The sequence below is a fragment of the Strix aluco genome, chromosome 26 (genome assembly GCF_031877795.1).
Source record: "Strix aluco isolate bStrAlu1 chromosome 26, bStrAlu1.hap1, whole genome shotgun sequence".
Lineage (NCBI taxonomy): Eukaryota > Metazoa > Chordata > Aves > Strigiformes > Strigidae > Strix > Strix aluco.
In genome coordinates, this window is record NC_133956.1 from 3,553,599 (window position 1) to 3,571,138 (window position 17,540).

Here is a 17,540-nt window from a genome sequence, read left to right on the forward strand (position 1 = left end):
GTGAGGGCAGCGCGGTGCGCGCCGGGGGTGCTTCCCCCCCCCCCCAACGCCCAGGTGAGGTACCGCGGTGCGGTCGGGCACGGCCCGTACCTGCCGGTCTCTACCCCCGCGTCCCGGGACGCTCCGTCCCTCGGCGGTACCGGCGGCTGAGGGAACGCGTACACCTAGTTACCGAGACAACGGCCGACCCAGCTCTCCTCCAATCACTGAGCCTGTTACTTTGGGCCGTCAGGCAAGCGCCCAATCACAGGCGAACTCTCAGAACGGCCGTGCGCGCGGTTGGGCATGCGCGGCTGGTTAAGGTGGCTCGGAGGCACCTCGTTGCGCACGCGCCTTAAGGTGGCGCTGGCGGTGGCGGGGTGTCACCCGGAGCCGCCGCCGCCCCCACGGCGGGCAGCACCCGCGCACACTGGGGGAAGGTGGCGGGCCGGGAGGGATGGGCCCCGCCGGGTGAAGGTGGGGCGCCGCGGTTGTCCCTGGAGCCCTGGGCTGGGGAGCGCCCCTTCCTCCCCTCAGGACCGGGGCTCCGGGAGGGCCCTGCGCGGCCTGGCCCGCCAGAGCCCCCTCCGCCCCGCCCGAAACGAGCGGCGGGACGCGGCTCCTTCCGCCCGCCCGCCTCCTCAGAGCCCTGTGCCTCAGGCGGGCTCGGCCCATAGGCTGGGCCAGGCCCGACCCCCGCCTGGCAGCCAGTCCCCGGCCCGGCCCCAGAGTGACAGGGCTGCCGGCAAATCGGAGGGGCCGGGCAGGAACCGACCGCGGTTCTCGGCCGGGAACCGGAGTTGGGGGCCAAAGGCCCGGGCTGTGGGGGCAGAGCGGCGGGGGCGGAGCGCTTGGGGCCGCTCCCTGAGGGGGCAGGTGAGTGCGCGGGGTCGCAGGGGGAGGCCGCTTCTGTCCCCTCGGCATTGCGGGTTTTCTGGAGGGTTTTGGTCGGGAACAAATCGCCGTTGGGATGCGGCTGCGGGTCTCGGCTGCTCAGGGGGGCCTGACCCGGGGAGGGTGCCCGGGGGGCACCCCCTGTCCTCTGCCAGGCCCTGCTCTGCCCGGACAGGGTTTCCTCTCGATGGGAGGGGGCTCGGCCCCCCACCTCCCCCTCACAACGGGGTGGTTTTGCTCTTGCCCGGCTAGACTGTCATGCTGCCTCTGTCCCTGCCACGCTGGAGGCACTGGGACAACCCATGACTTAAAAGTAATCCCTTGCAGGCCAAGAGAGTTTGCACTTCGGGGCCTGCTGCCTCAGGATGTGACCACAGGCCGATTGTCCGGGGTCTGAGTCTAAGGGATGCTCAGCCTGCGCCATTTCAGGTCATCCTTGGACTGAAAAGGACGTGTCACTTGTGAGGGTCACACCCCTGCAATGTCTATACGCCAGCGTCCCCCTCTATACGAAGGGGGGGATGATGCTGCTTCTCCTTGAGGCCTTTGGTGAAAGGAGCCATCACAACCTGCGGGGACCTCGGACAGGCTTGCTGTGTGTGGTGCTTTCCAGACACCTATGATGAGTCTGACTCTAAGGAATTTAGCCTCCAAACTCTGCTCACAGCGATTACACTGAAATGACCTCTGTTTGCTTGGAGAGCAGCTCTGTCATCCCCCAGCACGTGGGGATGGCGTGACTAATGTAATGCTGCGTCCTGAACAAGCAACAGAGGTATGCAGGGAGTAGAGAAATTAAAAGCAGGGCTTGGAGGACTTCTGAGACTTTTTGATAAGAGCTTTCCAAATGGCAAGGCCTGATGTTAAATGCCAGCTGAATATGTTACCCCTGGGGCCAAGCCAGTTTGCAAGCTCTTGTAAAGCAAGGTCTGTGTGAATTTGTGTTTGAGACTTTGTAAGAAGGCATTTAAAATCTACATTTAAAGTCTACTGCTGCTATGTGCAGCTGTTAGTTTGATTGCAGGGAGTTCTCTGTGTCCTATCCTTCAGCAGAATTTAATTGCAGATTTTAAACCATTGAGTTATTTTGACCTAATTCTATATTTACTTTTTTTTTTTCTTAGTATCCCCTTGAAGGAATATAACCGTGCTGCCCCACTGATTGACTGGAAATATTGCCTCATCTACACTTCTGCCTGCGGTGCCTGCCCTATCTCAGCGTAGCCTGGTGAGGGAAGACGAGCAGTAGCCAAGCAGCAGACAGGCTACAGAGAAATTTTTTTGTGCTTCACTGAACTAATTGTTGCTTGTCCAAGAAGACAGGATGGATGGGAAGAAGTGGTACCAAGTTACAAATAAGGCAGTTCCTGCAGGGTCCAAGTATCTTCTTTAAAGAGAAGTTCCATCAAAGAGGCTGAAAAGCAAACACTCTAGTCAATCAAAATGGAAGGAGGCAACAGTCCAAATCTGCAGCTTCAGCAACTCCCGCTGGCCACAGCAGAGGTTTCTGTGCAGCCACACACTGACTCCTTTTCTTACAAGGTCAGATTTGTACCCCGCTCTATCCCTAGAAGGCCCTAACTATTCAAGTAAGCTGATAATGCCACTGTATTTTGGTTATTTTTTTGCAGAAAGTACACTGTCTTTGTATCTAGCCATGCCTGGGGGCCCCAGTGTATTTTGTGCTGTGTATATAAGCAGTGAGAGAAAGAAAGAGCTAGACAAGGTGAAGAAAGGACTGGCAGTTAAAAGATGTGGCTGTCTAAAAGTGGTTAGGTGCAATAAATTCTGCTAGGTGCCTATTCAGACTAACCCATCCAGCAGTAATTGACATCAGATGTTCTGGTCTGCTGTGTATTCAAGTGCTTGAATTTCAGGTGGGTCAGCCCCTCATCGTGCAGAGACTCTGCAGCTGAGATGGGATGTGGTGCTGTAGTTCCTCCTTATTCTGGGACCTGTTCCCAAATTGATTTCCTCTGAATCCCTGATTCTGAAGGTACTCAAAATCATAGCAAGAGAGGCTTTTTTTTCACTGGAAAAAGTACTTTGCTGAGAACAGAGTCCAAGGTGCATTGCAAAAGTTGACCAGACTGATGTTGGCTTGCAGGCTTTCACAGTCCAGAAGCCAGTCCCAAACCTGCGCTGCACTTCGGGGCTTTTCAGCTGAGGCACCCTCTCCTTCTAAACTGAAGTTGCTGAGCCAGTAAACTGTGCTGAGCTTCTCTGGCTACATCTGTGATCACACAGTGACATTTTTCTGCCAACTTTACTGTCTGTCGTGGGAAGATCTCTCAGGTGTTTTTGAATGAAGCTGCTTGGGTGAATCTTATTTCTTTACATCCTGATAAAGAGATTTTTGTTCTACTGATAAGAACTTGAAATCTTAAAAGTTCTTGTCTTACTATGTATGAGAAAATCAAGAATAGTGTGTTTACTCTTGAGGGAGGAATACGAATGTGAGCTCGGTTATCCCAAATCAATCCAAGTACTAGACTGTATCTTGGAGACCAGCACTGAAATGAAAAGTGCTAATGACATCTAATGAGATTTAGACAGTTGTTGGAAGAACACAAGTGCTAAATGGCCTGGCTTAGCCTCGGGCTCTTCTGTTCACTCCTAATGTACATTTCCTTTGTGACTCAGCCTGCTTTACATCCCTTTTTATTTCAAATTCTGTCTTTAGACCGTGAGAATTATTGCCGAGCTGGGAATGCTAATGTAGAAGGGTTGGGAGCTTGCTAAGAGCTGCTACCAGTTGCCTATTACTTTGGAATAACTGATTCTTATAAAAAGCAGCATAAAATCTGTGATAATTGGGCTGCCTCATCAAATGGGCTAAATTACTTACTGAACCAGCAGATGTTGTAAGTGGAAAAGAGCAGAATAGTTCTTAAGTTGTGACCCACAGAATGTAGAGGTTCCTGATCCGTACTCTGCTGAATTCCAGGGTAACAAACATCTTCACAAGAGAAGAGTTTTTCAAAGGGAGGAATGAGTGAATGGGTCGTTGTGTTCTGTATCTTCTTTCCCCCTGAGAAACTGCAAAGAATGCAAATATGTGCATACTAATTTAAGTCTTTTGTAGAAAGTGTCTGTTAAGGAAGGGTTATCTTTCACCTGAGTTTCACAAATTTAGAATATAGCCACAGGGAACTTACCTGAATTGCCCTAGATCACATAGAAAGGGAGGAAGATAAACAGATTTTACTGACAGGTGGTACAGGAACTGTTTAAAAGTATCTTCCAGATTTTGCAAAAAACTTCCTTCGGGGTCCAGTGGCTAAATTTAATATCTATGTGTTTACTTTTTTACAGGAGAACCTGATTGGCGCATTACTAGCTATTTTTGGGCATCTTGTCATCAGTATTGCACTCAACCTCCAGGTGAGTATCGTGAAGCAACTATTCATCCCGCATTAAAAAGCATCAAGCACACCAAAGCTTTGTTGCCTTTATTTTCTTTTCTAGAAATACAGCCACATCCGGCTGGCTGGTTCCAAAGACCCCCGAGCCTACTTCAAAACCAAGACATGGTGGTGTGGACTGTTTCTGCTGGTGCTGGGTGAACTGGGAGTGTTTTCCTCTTATGCCTTTGCTCCTCTTTCACTGATTGTGCCACTCAGTGCAGTGTCTGTTATAGGTAAGGGGGAAAGAGACGACGGTCGTACAAGTCCGAGTGCCTTCCGGTGTGAGACTGCTGGTCACTGGACTGATACATAACTCACTGTTTCTCTCTCCTTTTTTTCATAGCTAGTGCAATCATAGGAATTATATTTATTAAAGAAAAATGGAAGCCCAAGGATTTTTTGAGTAAGTTCCACAGTTCCTTTTCATTTTTCCTCTGTGTTTACAAGTCAGGCAACACACAGCATGGCCTCTCAAAAATCATAATTAGAGGGATGGCAAGATCTCCACTAGTGGTAGTACCTCTTCGAAGAAATTCGTCATCTCATCCGCTGTTTGTTAAAAATGGATTTTTTTTTTTTTTCCCTGACTTGTGCCAAATCATCTGAATCTCACAGATTTTAGAAATATATGGAAAGTGTTTGTCTGCAGGATTTGAGAATCTTGGTTCTCTGGGCTGAAGCTGCAGCCTAGGGCCTTGACTCTGCAATAACGTAGGCACAACTGCATCAGCTGAATTTCATACATGGGCAAGTGTTTGCAGAACTGGGGCATTCATTCTTCCACTTCCTAGAAAATGGGCTGTGGACAGTGCCAGGCAGGGTAAGCCCCAGATATAGATCTTGTAGGTCCTATTTGTTTAGCAGATGCTACCTGGTATGAGTGTTTTTTCTCAACTCACAGCACACACACTGCCTAGGGTTTTTTTGGTTCTAGTATTTTGAAAGTGGGGCATGAAGGGCAGAGGAGTGAGTCATCCAGAGGAATGTGCATGATGTCATTAATGGTCACTGTGCATGTGCGATATTAATTCCATGCATCCACACTAACCCACTAACTTTGTCCTCTCTCTTTTTTTTTTTCTTCTGTCCTTTGGTTGCCGAAGGGCGCTATGTTTTGTCCTTTGTAGGCTGTGGTTTGGCAATTGTTGGAACTTATCTGCTGATAACATTTGGACCTAATAGTCATGAGAAGATGACAGGAGAAAATATCACTAGGCATTTAGTGAGCTGGCCATTTCTGTTGTATATGGTAAGATGGCCCATGAAACGTGGGACAGTTTTCTGCTACATGCCTGATTGGGAGTTTCATTTCAGGCATTATTCTTCCTTATGGTTACTAGCAATACTCCTTGTACTTGCTAATGAGCCCATGCCAGCTTTTCCCGGTGTCGGTTCCACATTGCCTGTGGACACCTGCATGCACAGTTTGGAACCCTCCCATTCTGCCTCTGAATTATTCTGCTAGGACTTAAATACCTTTAACTGAACAGTTTTAAAATAGCTTGTCTCTCCCTGACCTGTCAGCTTCAGCCTGTGGCAGCAGTACTGATGGCAGCTGAAAGCAACTGCTCCAGAGGTGTCCAGATACTGTGCTTGCATCTGGGCTCTTTCTAGACTGACTTTCTCTGGAGCCATCAGTCTCGCACTGAAAATCTTATGCAATCTATCGTTTTTTAATGGAGATAGGTTTGGCCATTTAATAAGATGTGTGCTCCAGGGATCACTTAAAAAACCTCATTACAGAAAGTAGGCTGAGATCTCTGGTGTGAATATTCAGTCAGGATTATCTGATCTGCTGCTTTACCATGAATATAATGTCAAAAGTGTCCCATGTTTCCTGTTCTGCAAGAAGCTATTTAATATGTCATCTAATTAGAATCTAAGATCATGCTAAATTTGATCTATAATTGTGGGGGAACCTCATTTTCCTTTGATTTGCCCTACTGTGCAATTCTAATGTTTGACTGGCTCAGAATCCTGTTTACTGCCAACCCCATACACCCCACATTTTTTAATATTCTCATTTCTATCTTTTGTAGCTTGTGGAGATCATCATATTCTGCCTACTACTGTATTTTTACAAGGAGAAAAATGCAAACTACATTGTAGTTATTCTTCTGCTGGTAGCTTTGCTGGGTAAGTCGATATGGACTTGTACGATCTTCTAACTGCCTTATAACAGTAAACTACAGTAAACTGAAGCATCTATGGCATATAGGGAATTATATTGACATAATTAATGTTATAAAATGCACCAATCTACCCCAGAAATGTTACTACAAATCAGGCAAAGCTAATATCTTGCAGTGATGTTTAAGATCTTTGCAAATGACCTTTGAACAATTAAGACTTACTTCCCGTAAGGACAAATCATCTGCCAAATACAGAAAGTGCAAGTTATTTATTGGTGTTCTTAATTTTAATCTGTGAATACAAAGCATGGTGCCATATCTTACCTATTCAATGGATAAGGAAGACTGATTCTGTGAACGAAAGAGAGAATTTGACCTACAAGAATCTTCTTGGCTCTGGGAAGATTTACTGTGTGGCTTAAAGAAATGATAAATACTCTGCCATGCCAGTATTCTTTATTTAAATTGGGAGAGCCTCTGGGCATGGGGTCAAATGATGCTTTTGGTATCCTCATAGCCTACAGTGGGTTCCTAGAGTGACTTTGGAAAGGCCAGGATGTCGCTTGTACCTTTCTCCACATGAATCTGTTTTTTTTTTTTTTTTTTTAAGAAACTGTGAGCAATTAAACTTTAAAAAGGATGAATAATAGCAAGGCAGTGACGCAGTCTGATGTGCTGTTGAATCTATGTTGCAGTCCTCAATTTTTGCTATTTATACAGCTTCAATTACTGCAGTGTCTTCTTTTTTTTTTCTTTTTTTGAGCTGTTTGGGGCTCAATTTCAGTAACTGATGCCTCAGAGGCTGCGTGAATTACAGACAAAGCAACTACCCTAATTCTGAATGGCCCTGACTTGTGCTTTCAAGAAATGGAAAGGAAGTGGACTCTTTCTGATTCCTGTTTTGAAAACTTCCTTAGCTTTATTAACTAAGCCAATTTGGCATCAGAAATGAAAATTCGTATCTTTCCATTATGTGATTGCACAACACTGTTTAAATGCTTTAAAAAAAAAAAAAAAAAGTAAATGTTCCCAGTCCTGTAGACAAGGGAACTGTGATACAGAAATGTTAAGTGATTTATTGAAGGGTGATACAGAAACGTTAAGTGATTTATTGAAGGTCACTGTGGTGAAGCTGTTGGGAATACAACTGGCAGGGTTGTTGATTAAATAGGCAGTTTGTATCCCTTGTTGGGCCTGGCAAAAGGAGGGTTCTTGTAGATGGTCTTGGTTTTGTTTGCAGCTGCCTGTCACGTATAGAGCAAATGTGCAGCGTTCCTGTCGCGTTGAGCATGTGCTTCAGCTGGGTCTCGGTAAACGTTCACAGGTTCCATGACCGTTGTGACTGTGAAGGCTGTGGCAGGCATGATTGTCGTCTCCATACAAGGAAACTTACAACTCGACTACCCTATATTTTATATCATGTTGGTGTGCATGATTGCTACAGCGATCTTCCAGGCGACGTAAGACATTCACTCTCTTTTTGTCTATAATTGGGCTGGGTTTAGTGGATCAGTATATAGTGGGCTGTTTGTTATCCGTTCCAAGAATGCTGATTCAATTTTAGAAGAATTATCCATTCTTTTCTATGACCTGTCTTCAAATCCATGTCACAGGAGCCTGGGAGAGTGGTGTTCTTTGCTTTTCCATGTAATGACACTGCCAAGTAGTTTTAATCCCAAACTTATAGATTATTCAGGTATTTACAAAACAATGTTAGGCATGAAATGGTGGCAGATCGAATACAGTATCTGTGTTCTGGCTAAAATCAAAGTGCAGAATCAGTGTTGTCAATGATCTGTCTATTTTTTTTCCCCCCTCTATACTTGTAATAACATAAAAAGCTGGTAGCAGCAGGGATAAGGAGCTATTCAAAATGTGAGTGGCATTCTGGCCCTAAGGACAGTGGCAGTAATTTCAGTGCCTTTGCTCTGTACAGCCATAAGACTTGCTCTTCTATCATATTAATTCCAAGGGATGCTGCTGCAGGTTTAGTGAGAAAGAGAATAAAGTTTCTTAAATTTATGCATCACTTTTGAAAGGTGTTTCCAAAAAGGAGACCTATACTAGTCCATGCTAACTGCTATACAATTTGAGTATCCTTCCCAAATCCACCCCTGTTGTCTGTTATTGTATTGCAGATTTTTAGCTCAAGCCTCACAGCTGTATGACTCATCTCAGATTGCCAGCATCGGCTATATCCTGTCCACCACCGTAGCAATCACAGCAGGTAACAGTGCACAGAACAGTGTGCTGGTCCTTTCTACAAGTAGGGCAAAAGATTTTGGAAAATAATCCCCACTTACAGATGGGGAAGGTGAATACTCAGCAAGACGACTTGTATTTTCATGTCATCTCTCTTCTGCAGCTGGCTTTGTTTCTTTTTTCTTTCCAAAAATGTGAATTATCCCCTTAGACTGTGTTAAAATTTTCTGTCAGGTTCTGTCATTTTATTTAAAGTGCATGGGAACTTATGTTTGAGACTGTATTACTCATACCATGCTAGCGTGTAGAAGAGGAGGGTGATGTATACTCTTAGACATGATACTTGAATACACAGATAAAATTTCTTCTTGTGTAATTTTATCTAGATTTTGTTAAAATGTATGTGATAGAGTGTATAAATGTATTTGCTTCCTCTGTACAAAGGTGTCAGAATTCTCTTCCCGATAGTCTTGTTTGCACTATAGTTAGAACGCAGCTGCTCACAGCTTTATAGGCACTTTTCTTTCTGAACAATTTACTCCAATTTCAGCCCTTGCCCACATAGGAGACGATTCGTCTGCATGAACAAAGATGAGCATTTTAAACCCCTTAGGCTTCAAACCTGAGGAGCAGCCTTTTTAAGGTTTTGTTCTCCTCACTTAGACATATGAGCAAAACTGGGGAAAACAAACCAACCAACCAATCAAAACCCCAACTCTGGAGAAAGTGTGTCTGCTTGACAGTGATGGATACTATCTGTGTAAATAGTAATGCTCTTGTAGGTATGTAAGGACAACAGCTTCCCCTGTAAATTACACGTTGCCTTTTAATGCTGCTCTTCAATGCCATGAGGGAGCGTGGTCTACTCTTTGGCTCACGTTTATTTCCTGTCACGTTCCAAGCCGTTATGCTGCTCTCAGACTCATCAGCTTATTTACTTTACTTCAGTTAGAAATGCAAAGAGTAGGAGCCAGAGTGCATGTCCTGTTGACATCCAGGACACTTGTCATCTTACAGGTTTGAGCTGTATATACTTGCTTGGGGTCAGGAGTTTGTGTCCTGTTGTTGTTAGATCTGATTTGGTTTGTCAGTCAGACTTCAGAAATACAGTCTCTCTTGCTGAGGGGGTGGTGACCACTGCTGTATGGTGAGAGTTTGGCTCAGGCTTTATTAGCACAGTGACATGCAGTAGTTCCAGGGATGTTTCCTTTGCAAGCCCGTACCCTGATGTGGAAAGATTTGTACTAGTGCTGTGCTGCTGTACAGATTTACTTGTGTCTATATTAGTTACACCACTATAACTGTTTTGATAGTGAAATTCGAAAAGATTTGTCAATAAATTGTGTTACAGCAGAAATCAGGCCACCTTTTTCTATTTTAAGATGATAAAGAAACCAAAGGTGCTAACTATAAAAATAGGAATTTTACATGATTTAGTTTCTGGAGGGACTGGTGCTGGAGATGTAGCACTAATTGCTCAGGCAACCTGGGAAGAAAGATGTCATGAATTATTTCCTTTTAAAGGAGCAACTTTTTACTTGGACTTCACCGGTGAAGACGTTCTCCATATATGTATGTTTGCACTTGGGTAAGTGTTTAAAGTTTCCTTGATAGAAGACTAGAAAGTATTTCTTCATATGACTAAAATTTTAAAAATATCTATTTATCTCTATATTGGAGGTACACACTGTCTTGGAGAGGAGGACAAACTGAAGGCACTGTCTCTGTTAGAGCAGACAGTGGCCCATAGAGCTCAGTATCTTGTCTGAGTGATGATGGATGCTCCAGAGGAATTGCACACACTAGGTTATGCATAATAGTACAACGTTACGTGCTAACCCCTTACTGACTGTACTGGATGTTGCAGCATATGGGCTGTTTTTCAAGCTACCTGCTCATGAATCTGGAAGAATTGCAGAATCACCAAAAGAAGCCATCTCTAGGGAATCTACTTCAGGTTTTGCAGCAAGTCTTCACTGAACTGTGACTGGACTTGTGGAGTCCTGTTCCTGAGGGCATGGGCACTCACACAGTGCAGATAGGATCAGTAAAACATTTGCTGTGTAACTCATATTTAGTCCTAGTACAGTGTCTTGATGTGATTAGCTCTCCATAATCAGGGGACATTCTGAAAGGTCTTTCAGATTAGTACACAAAAAAACAATTGGGAGATTAATGTTATGAACTGCGCCTTTCTCTGTCAACATACTGTAAAAATCAAGATCAACAATTGTTAGTGTGTTTACCTATGAGAAACCTTTCAAAGGTCAGGCTGCTAAATCCTGGAATTTCATCAAAGTAAACCAAATTTTGATATGCTTCCTTTCCCCTTTAGTTAGTCAAGGTTAATTAATTAACATGAAAACTTTTCCCTGTGTTTTGATAAAGAAAAGGTGAAATTGTTCTGATTGCTAGTTGGATTTCAATACTGTTGAAGAGGTTTATGCCCTGTAATTCTGACTTCACAGTTTGTTCACTTCCAGTTCTGAATTCTTTATGCTGCACGATAGGGACTTGGAAGGAGCAACAGGCAATATATCACCTCCTCTCCCTTTTCATGGTTATCTCAGTAGATCTTGTTTTCTCTCTCAGGTGCCTCATAGCATTTCTAGGTGTCTTCCTGATCACAAGAAATAGAAAGAAATCTGTACCATTTGAACCTTACATATCAATGGATGCTATGCCAGGTAACAGAAAAAATACAGCGGTTTATCAGTCTTTTTCTTTCAAGTGTTGGGCCTCACAGTGAAAGCTCAAGCTTTAGGCTGTGTTAAGTATCTGGATATATCAGGAGACTGTGTTGTCTTCTAGTTTTCCTTCTCTTGTTTGTGCCTTGTGAGCAGAGAAGAGGTGATGTGCCACTTGGATCCCACTTATGCTGGGCCCTCTGACACTGGGGGGGTGTCATATTTTGTCAGAGCAGCCTTGTCCACTTGGCTGCTGTCTGGGAAGATGAACTAGTTTTGAGCAAATGCTTGGAACTGGGCTTGGACTTCATCCAGCAGGAAGAACTGATTATTGGGGAAGGCTGAGATATGTTGCAAGAGGTATTGGCCAGGGGGAGCAGAAATTTCTTTTGGGAAGTACAGCTAAACTCTCTGGTGAGCTGTATGAAAGATAAATAACTGACTGCCATCCCTCATTCACTCGAAACTTGTTTCTCCGTTAGTTGCTTCAGTGCTAAGCAGAGAAATGTTATGTCTTTCATTTAACACTCAAGGAACTGATGAGCCACATAACACGAACACTGAGACTTTGCTGATTTGACAGAGTGCAGGAAGAATGCACTTTTGTTCCTAAGCATTTAATCTCTGTCTTTGCTCTCTTCAGGCATGCAGAACATGCACGATAAAGGAATTGCAGTTCAGCCTGACCTCAAAGCTTCTTTTTCCTACGGTGCTCTAGAGAACAATGACAACATGCCAGAAATTTATACGCCTGCTACATTGCCGATCGTGCAGGAGCAACATGGATCCAAAGGAGTTTCTGCTCCACCCTACCGAGTGCTGGAGCACAGCAAAAAGGAGTGAGTGACCTTTAAGGAACTGATTTGAATCATCAGAAGTATGACCTTTATTTATTTACCCACTAAAATATAAGCAAGTGTAAAGCCAACCTTGATATAGTTTAAAGCTCGTCTCAAACTTAACTTTCAAGGCTGATTATTAAAATAAACAACTCTCTATAGTTGTGAAGTTGAAAGCATTTGTCTTAGCAAGAAGTAAATCCGTTGAAGGCTGCTGTCTGGAAGCGTGACATGGTGAGTGCAGTATCATGGCAGTATGAAACCCATGAGAGCAGATGCTGTGAAAACGCAGAGCTGTGGGAAGAGAAGTGACTGTGCAATTTTTAGTCCTGCTGGGAGTGCGTTTATCTCCAAATAGAAATTTTCAGGGGTTGCTCACTGAGGGAGGAGGGCAGGATTTAATCTTTCCTATATAGAGACGGTGGCAGTTTTCCAGAAAAGTTGTAAATCCTCATGTCTCTAGCGTGACCACCAAACTACCTTAACATGGCAATAAAATGTGATTGTTTTCAAGCACGAATACTGAAACTTACTGTGTCTTTAGAGCAGCATATTTGGTTAGAGTAAGCAAGCTACTTTACTCCTTCAAAACGTGAATCTTGGGCACTTCCTGTACGACTGTGCTCTGGCTAGTGTTGAACATAGGCACTGAGAATGTGAATTGGTTTTATAGCACCACTGGATTATATGGCAGCTTAGAACAAAGATCTGCCAGTTTTCTGGTTTCGTAGCAGGAGCTTCAAGCTGGATTAAATGGCCCAGAGGGAACACTGTAAAGTATGAGAACAAGAAGAAATGAGGATAGTAATGTGGCTGGTGTCTGGTGGGGATTTTTTGTAGTTCTTGATGAGGTCTTAATTGTCTATCACTTAGGTTCTGCTTGAGGCAGGATTTCCAACTTTGTTTAGTGGTCTTAAATGCTTAAAGGTGTTGACATTCCTTAGTTAAAAAGCTCAGTCTAGGTGTTGTAGGCTGGGGTGTCCCCCCCCTTTTTTTTTTCTTTTTAAAAAAAAACCAAAAAAAGATACTAATCTGATATTGTGACTGACCTAAGAAGAAAAAAGAAGCATGCACAGTCCAGCACCCAGTGAGGACTGTAAGAATAATGGAGCATTGTGTACTCGTGATACTTACCTTTCCAGCTTCCAAGAGATGGCTAGAAGCTGATATGGAGGGAGGACAGACAGGAGGGGGGGGATACTTGTCAAGTGAAAAGGACAAAGTACAACATTTACTGGCATATGCAAGTTATATTGGCACTTTGATACCATCATTTTCTCTACAAGCTATTGTTTTGCTGGGAAACAGAATTTTAAGTCTGCTTGGTGTGTCTTGGACTGTAAGCATAGTGGAGTGTCTCCAGGACCATAGAAGACTTTATTTGAAATGAATAGTGCTTGTGTTCCACACATTTTTAAGTGGTTACTCTGATACCAAGGGGTTTGGGAAGATCTTGGACTTGCAACAGTGGCTTTCTGCATTTTTTAAATATTTTTTTTAAATTAAATTGACTCATGGCCAGTTTCTGTTCCCACTACCAAAAATTCCCAAGAACTCCACTGACTTGTACATAGTTATTCCAGATTCTTGCTATTGTATATGACAACAGAACTGTTCTTTTGCATATGTTTGTCTTGCCAGCTATTGAATACTACTTCAATCTGGAAATACTTGAGATTGCTTTGGCATTTTTGTGCAGCTTAAGAAAAATTACAACCTTCCCCCCCTGCAACGAGTAGATGCCTGGTGGCTGTGCATGTACCTATATGTGAAGTTTCTTCACCAACTTGGCATGTCTGACAATTCAGATCTTATCAGTGGCATCCCGTACACTACAGCTTATGAAACCTCAAGAAATAAGAGCTTTTCTTTTACCCTCAATACTTTTTGTGTTTAAGTAAGATAACAATGTTAATGGACTAATACTGCCAGAACATTAATCTTGCTGGAGTTGCAGTGACACTGATTTACTACCTTTGGCTTTGTATCCCCGGTAATCAATTGTTTGTGAATTTATGTGCAGCTTTTGTTCATTAACAATACAAAACAAAGTAGTGCAGGGGAGGCTGAATGAGAAGGGTACAAGAATGCTGGCTTTTCTTATCTCTTCCTTTTTAATCAATGAGGCAGTAGCTGTTTTGACCTATTAGTTCTGAAACCACAGAAACATACTGTTTTAAAACAAGCTGTGCTAAACCACGCATAGCTACAAACTCCACTTTCTATATGGCAATATTCTCTGTGTTTAATTATTACAGGTGTTGCTGTGGTATAAAATAATCAGAAGCACCTAAATATTTTGCTGTTGATTTCTTCTATGAGGATGGTCCTATGTGGAACAGTACGTAGTTTTCTCAGGTCTTAGTTTTTCAGTAGGATTTAAAAACTGCAGTTGACTGGTATGCAGACTTTGCAGCTGGCTCGTTAGGTTTTTCTTCTAATCATGGGACCTGACATCATGAGAGACAGACAGCAGGGAGAGAGCTACTCTGATGCGGAGCCCCTGCTTGTTCTTCTCTTTTGTGGGCTGTTCTCTGGCCTGAGTCAGTGATTTTTTTCGCAGCAAGCTGCCCGGATTCTCCACAGCCCTGCAGCCTGAGCACTGACTGACTCCTGGCCTGACCTTCCTCTCTGCCAGAGAGCCCTCAGTTGTCAGCACACGGCTGTCTTCTGCTCTGAGTGAAATTTCCTCCAGCCATAACCTGAGCTTTTGTATTATTGTGCTGGTTTGGCCCTTTTCTTTCAAGGACTCTAAAGGCAAGAGTCTTGCTCCAAAGCTTTATATAACCGTGTTTTCTTTACACAGTCTGTGTGTGTTTAAATAATTCTACTTAATAATGACAGATCCCTTTACCTGCAGTGAGACTTGCTTTTGGAAACTTCCTGACAAAGGACTCCAAGGGAGGTGATGGCTGTTTCTACAGCACATAAATCACAATATTTTTGATTACTCCATTGTGCCACATCAGTAGAGCCTGAGGTGTTCCTTGGGCTATAGGCCTCAACTCGATGCACTGATGTTGTCAGGGTTGCGTTTTTGCCAGTCTGGGTTTAGCCACTGTAAGCAAGGACTGCCAGACTGCACCTCGCTCCTGCTTGCTGCCTGTGTTCAATACTTGAATTTTAAAGTGTGGTTTGTGTTGGGTTTTTTGGGGTTGTTTTTTTTTTTGTTGTTGTATTTTATGCACTTCCTCCTTTCTTGCTCTTTTTCCCAAGCTTCCAAAAGATTTTATTTTCTGCTCTTCAGCACAGTCTTACAGCTGCCATCGCTGTTGCTGAGAAGGCATGAACAGGGCCCCTAGAAGCCAAACATCTGTTTAAACTTGACTGTAGGGACTTCTTGCTCTTTCTAACAGTGGGAGGGTATAGCTCAGGATTGAAATAAACCCCTTACCTCCCTTCTAGTTCACAGCCTACAAGCTGAAAACAGGAAGCTATTTGTACCCTCCAGTCTATGCTTTTTACAGAATATTCGTTAGGTGACAATGGCTATGCCCGGGATTGCAGCAAACATTTACAGCTAAACAGCACGTGAAGGTTTAAAGGAGAGGAGCCCCATGCCACATTCTAGTTCCTCTTGCAGCATGACAAATAATCTGTCGGTGTACAGCACACTTTAACATGTGTATGTCAAATTCAGTTTATCGAGGGCTGATCCCCAGAGAGGCAGGGCACTGTAAACAGCAGAGTGTGCTTACATTTCCCAATGAGCAGCTTTTTTTCAGAATCAAGAGCTGAAAAAGTGTGCACAAAAATAAACTGACTGCTGTCTCGTTTAGTAAATTGGTAGAATAGCTCCTTGACTCTGTCTCCTAGCTTCTTTATCAAATGTGAACTGACATCTATTGCCTCCACACTGTGTGGCTTTTCAATGCACCAGAGCACTTAATACGTTCTCAGTGTATATCTTACATGTAACTTAATCCTGTGGAATACAGCTCCTATGTTGGCTGAATGTACAAAATGATCTGCCTACAATGTTCCCTTGTTCCCCTTAAAATGTGTAAATAAATCAAGCTTTACAGTATTGGACTATAACTGCTTAATTTTTCATAAGCAATGTTGCATGTCTATTTAATCCTCTGTCTTTTAGGTGAGACCTTTGGAAATGAAACTTAATAAAAGATTGTGGTAAAACCTATAGAATTCTGGCCTGCTCCATACTCTTGGTAGAGCTTTAATCAGCCATAAATGTCTTGAGAGAAGTTAAGACAGAATTTAGTTGACAACCATACTACTATGTGCATTCAAAGAACTGTCTTTTTTAACAGGATACTTGCAAATGAAATGCAGATTGCTACAACTCATGTTTGGGGCTGCAGCATTACTAATGCTCACCATTTTACATGAGTCTCCAAGTGTTTGGTGTCAGCTTTAGGAATCATGCAATTTACTTTAAAAACCTTAATTTTACAGGTTTGTTTTTTAAAAAAAAATGTCAGCATTTGTTATTTTGGAGAAGAGCTTGAAAATGTGATCCAAGTATAGCCTAAAGGAGTGGGGGGACACACAAGCTGAGCCAAATCACAAAACCAAAAGCATTATATTACTGGTGGCCTGACTCATGATTTTTGCATGCCTGCCAACTCAATACTGAAATTGAGACAACAGCATGCTTCTCTGAGACAGCGAAGACCTCTAGTACTAGTTGGGAATGCTACGCTGTAGGAGATGCCATCCTTCAGATACAGGATATCATATCTTTGATTGCAGTAGACAGCTTAAGGGCATTTCCTAACAATGCCATTAAGAGATACAGACGGTCATAAATTTAGAATACTGGCAATGTAGCTTAATCGAATGCTTGCCAACCTAATTAACACTCACCATATGGGTTTTAGTCCAGGGGGATAAGCAGAAGATAACCCTCAGGATACTCTTAATTAAATGTATCTCTTGGGGTCCCAAACCGCAAATGGAAGAAAAAATCCCAAGAGCAGCCTTAACCACTTTGGTGTTAAAGCTGCACTTCATAGAAATCCCTGGACACGAGTGTTAAAACACTGGCTAGCACTTCCTTCAACGCTTGCAGAAGCAGCATACTTAAGCCCCCGAGTTTCTGATAAATATGGTAATACTTTAACATCATTTAGGTGTTAGTGTGCTATATCAGAGACAACTGTGTTAAGTGCTAATATAAAGAGGTGGCAATCAAGCCAGATGTCAAGAGCATTACAAAAATACATGCTACAAAAGAGGTGTTATTACAGGAGACAGTATTTAAAATGCCCCTGAAATGGACACAGATGTTGGGAGTTTGTGGTATTAAAGCAGAATTTATTGCTGGTCAGGGAGGAAGAACGTGGTATTGAATTAATAAAGCATGTGATTGCAGCAAGGAAAGGCTAAGGTAATTGAGACTAATCAATTACTGCCTAAATTTGCACTGCATCTAAATTG

The 17,540-nt window shown here is 43.3% G+C and overlaps 1 protein-coding gene across 3 annotated transcripts in view; it reads left to right on the forward strand.

Moving 5' to 3' along the window:
• The window catches only part of NIPAL3 (NIPA like domain containing 3), a 24,387-nt gene continuing 6,847 nt past the window's right edge, over positions 1 to 17,540 (forward strand). Inside the window, exons 1-12 of one of the 3 annotated variants that reach the window (XM_074807392.1) lie at positions 1 to 54; positions 1,998 to 2,415; positions 4,189 to 4,257; positions 4,342 to 4,513; positions 4,624 to 4,683; positions 5,384 to 5,529; positions 6,320 to 6,416; positions 7,737 to 7,872; positions 8,551 to 8,639; positions 10,139 to 10,202; positions 11,207 to 11,301; positions 11,945 to 12,140. In XM_074807392.1, coding sequence (XP_074663493.1) covers positions 2,317 to 2,415; positions 4,189 to 4,257; positions 4,342 to 4,513; positions 4,624 to 4,683; positions 5,384 to 5,529; positions 6,320 to 6,416; positions 7,737 to 7,872; positions 8,551 to 8,639; positions 10,139 to 10,202; positions 11,207 to 11,301; positions 11,945 to 12,140 — 1,223 coding nt within the window. In that variant the 5' untranslated portion in view covers positions 1 to 54; positions 1,998 to 2,316. Of the gene's footprint in view, positions 55 to 372; positions 856 to 1,298; positions 1,649 to 1,997; positions 2,416 to 4,188; positions 4,258 to 4,341; positions 4,514 to 4,623; positions 4,684 to 5,383; positions 5,530 to 6,319; positions 6,417 to 7,736; positions 7,873 to 8,550; positions 8,640 to 10,138; positions 10,203 to 11,206; positions 11,302 to 11,944; positions 12,141 to 17,540 lie in introns of those variants that run through there. The other 2 variants (XM_074807390.1, XM_074807391.1) reach the window with 2 other exon arrangements.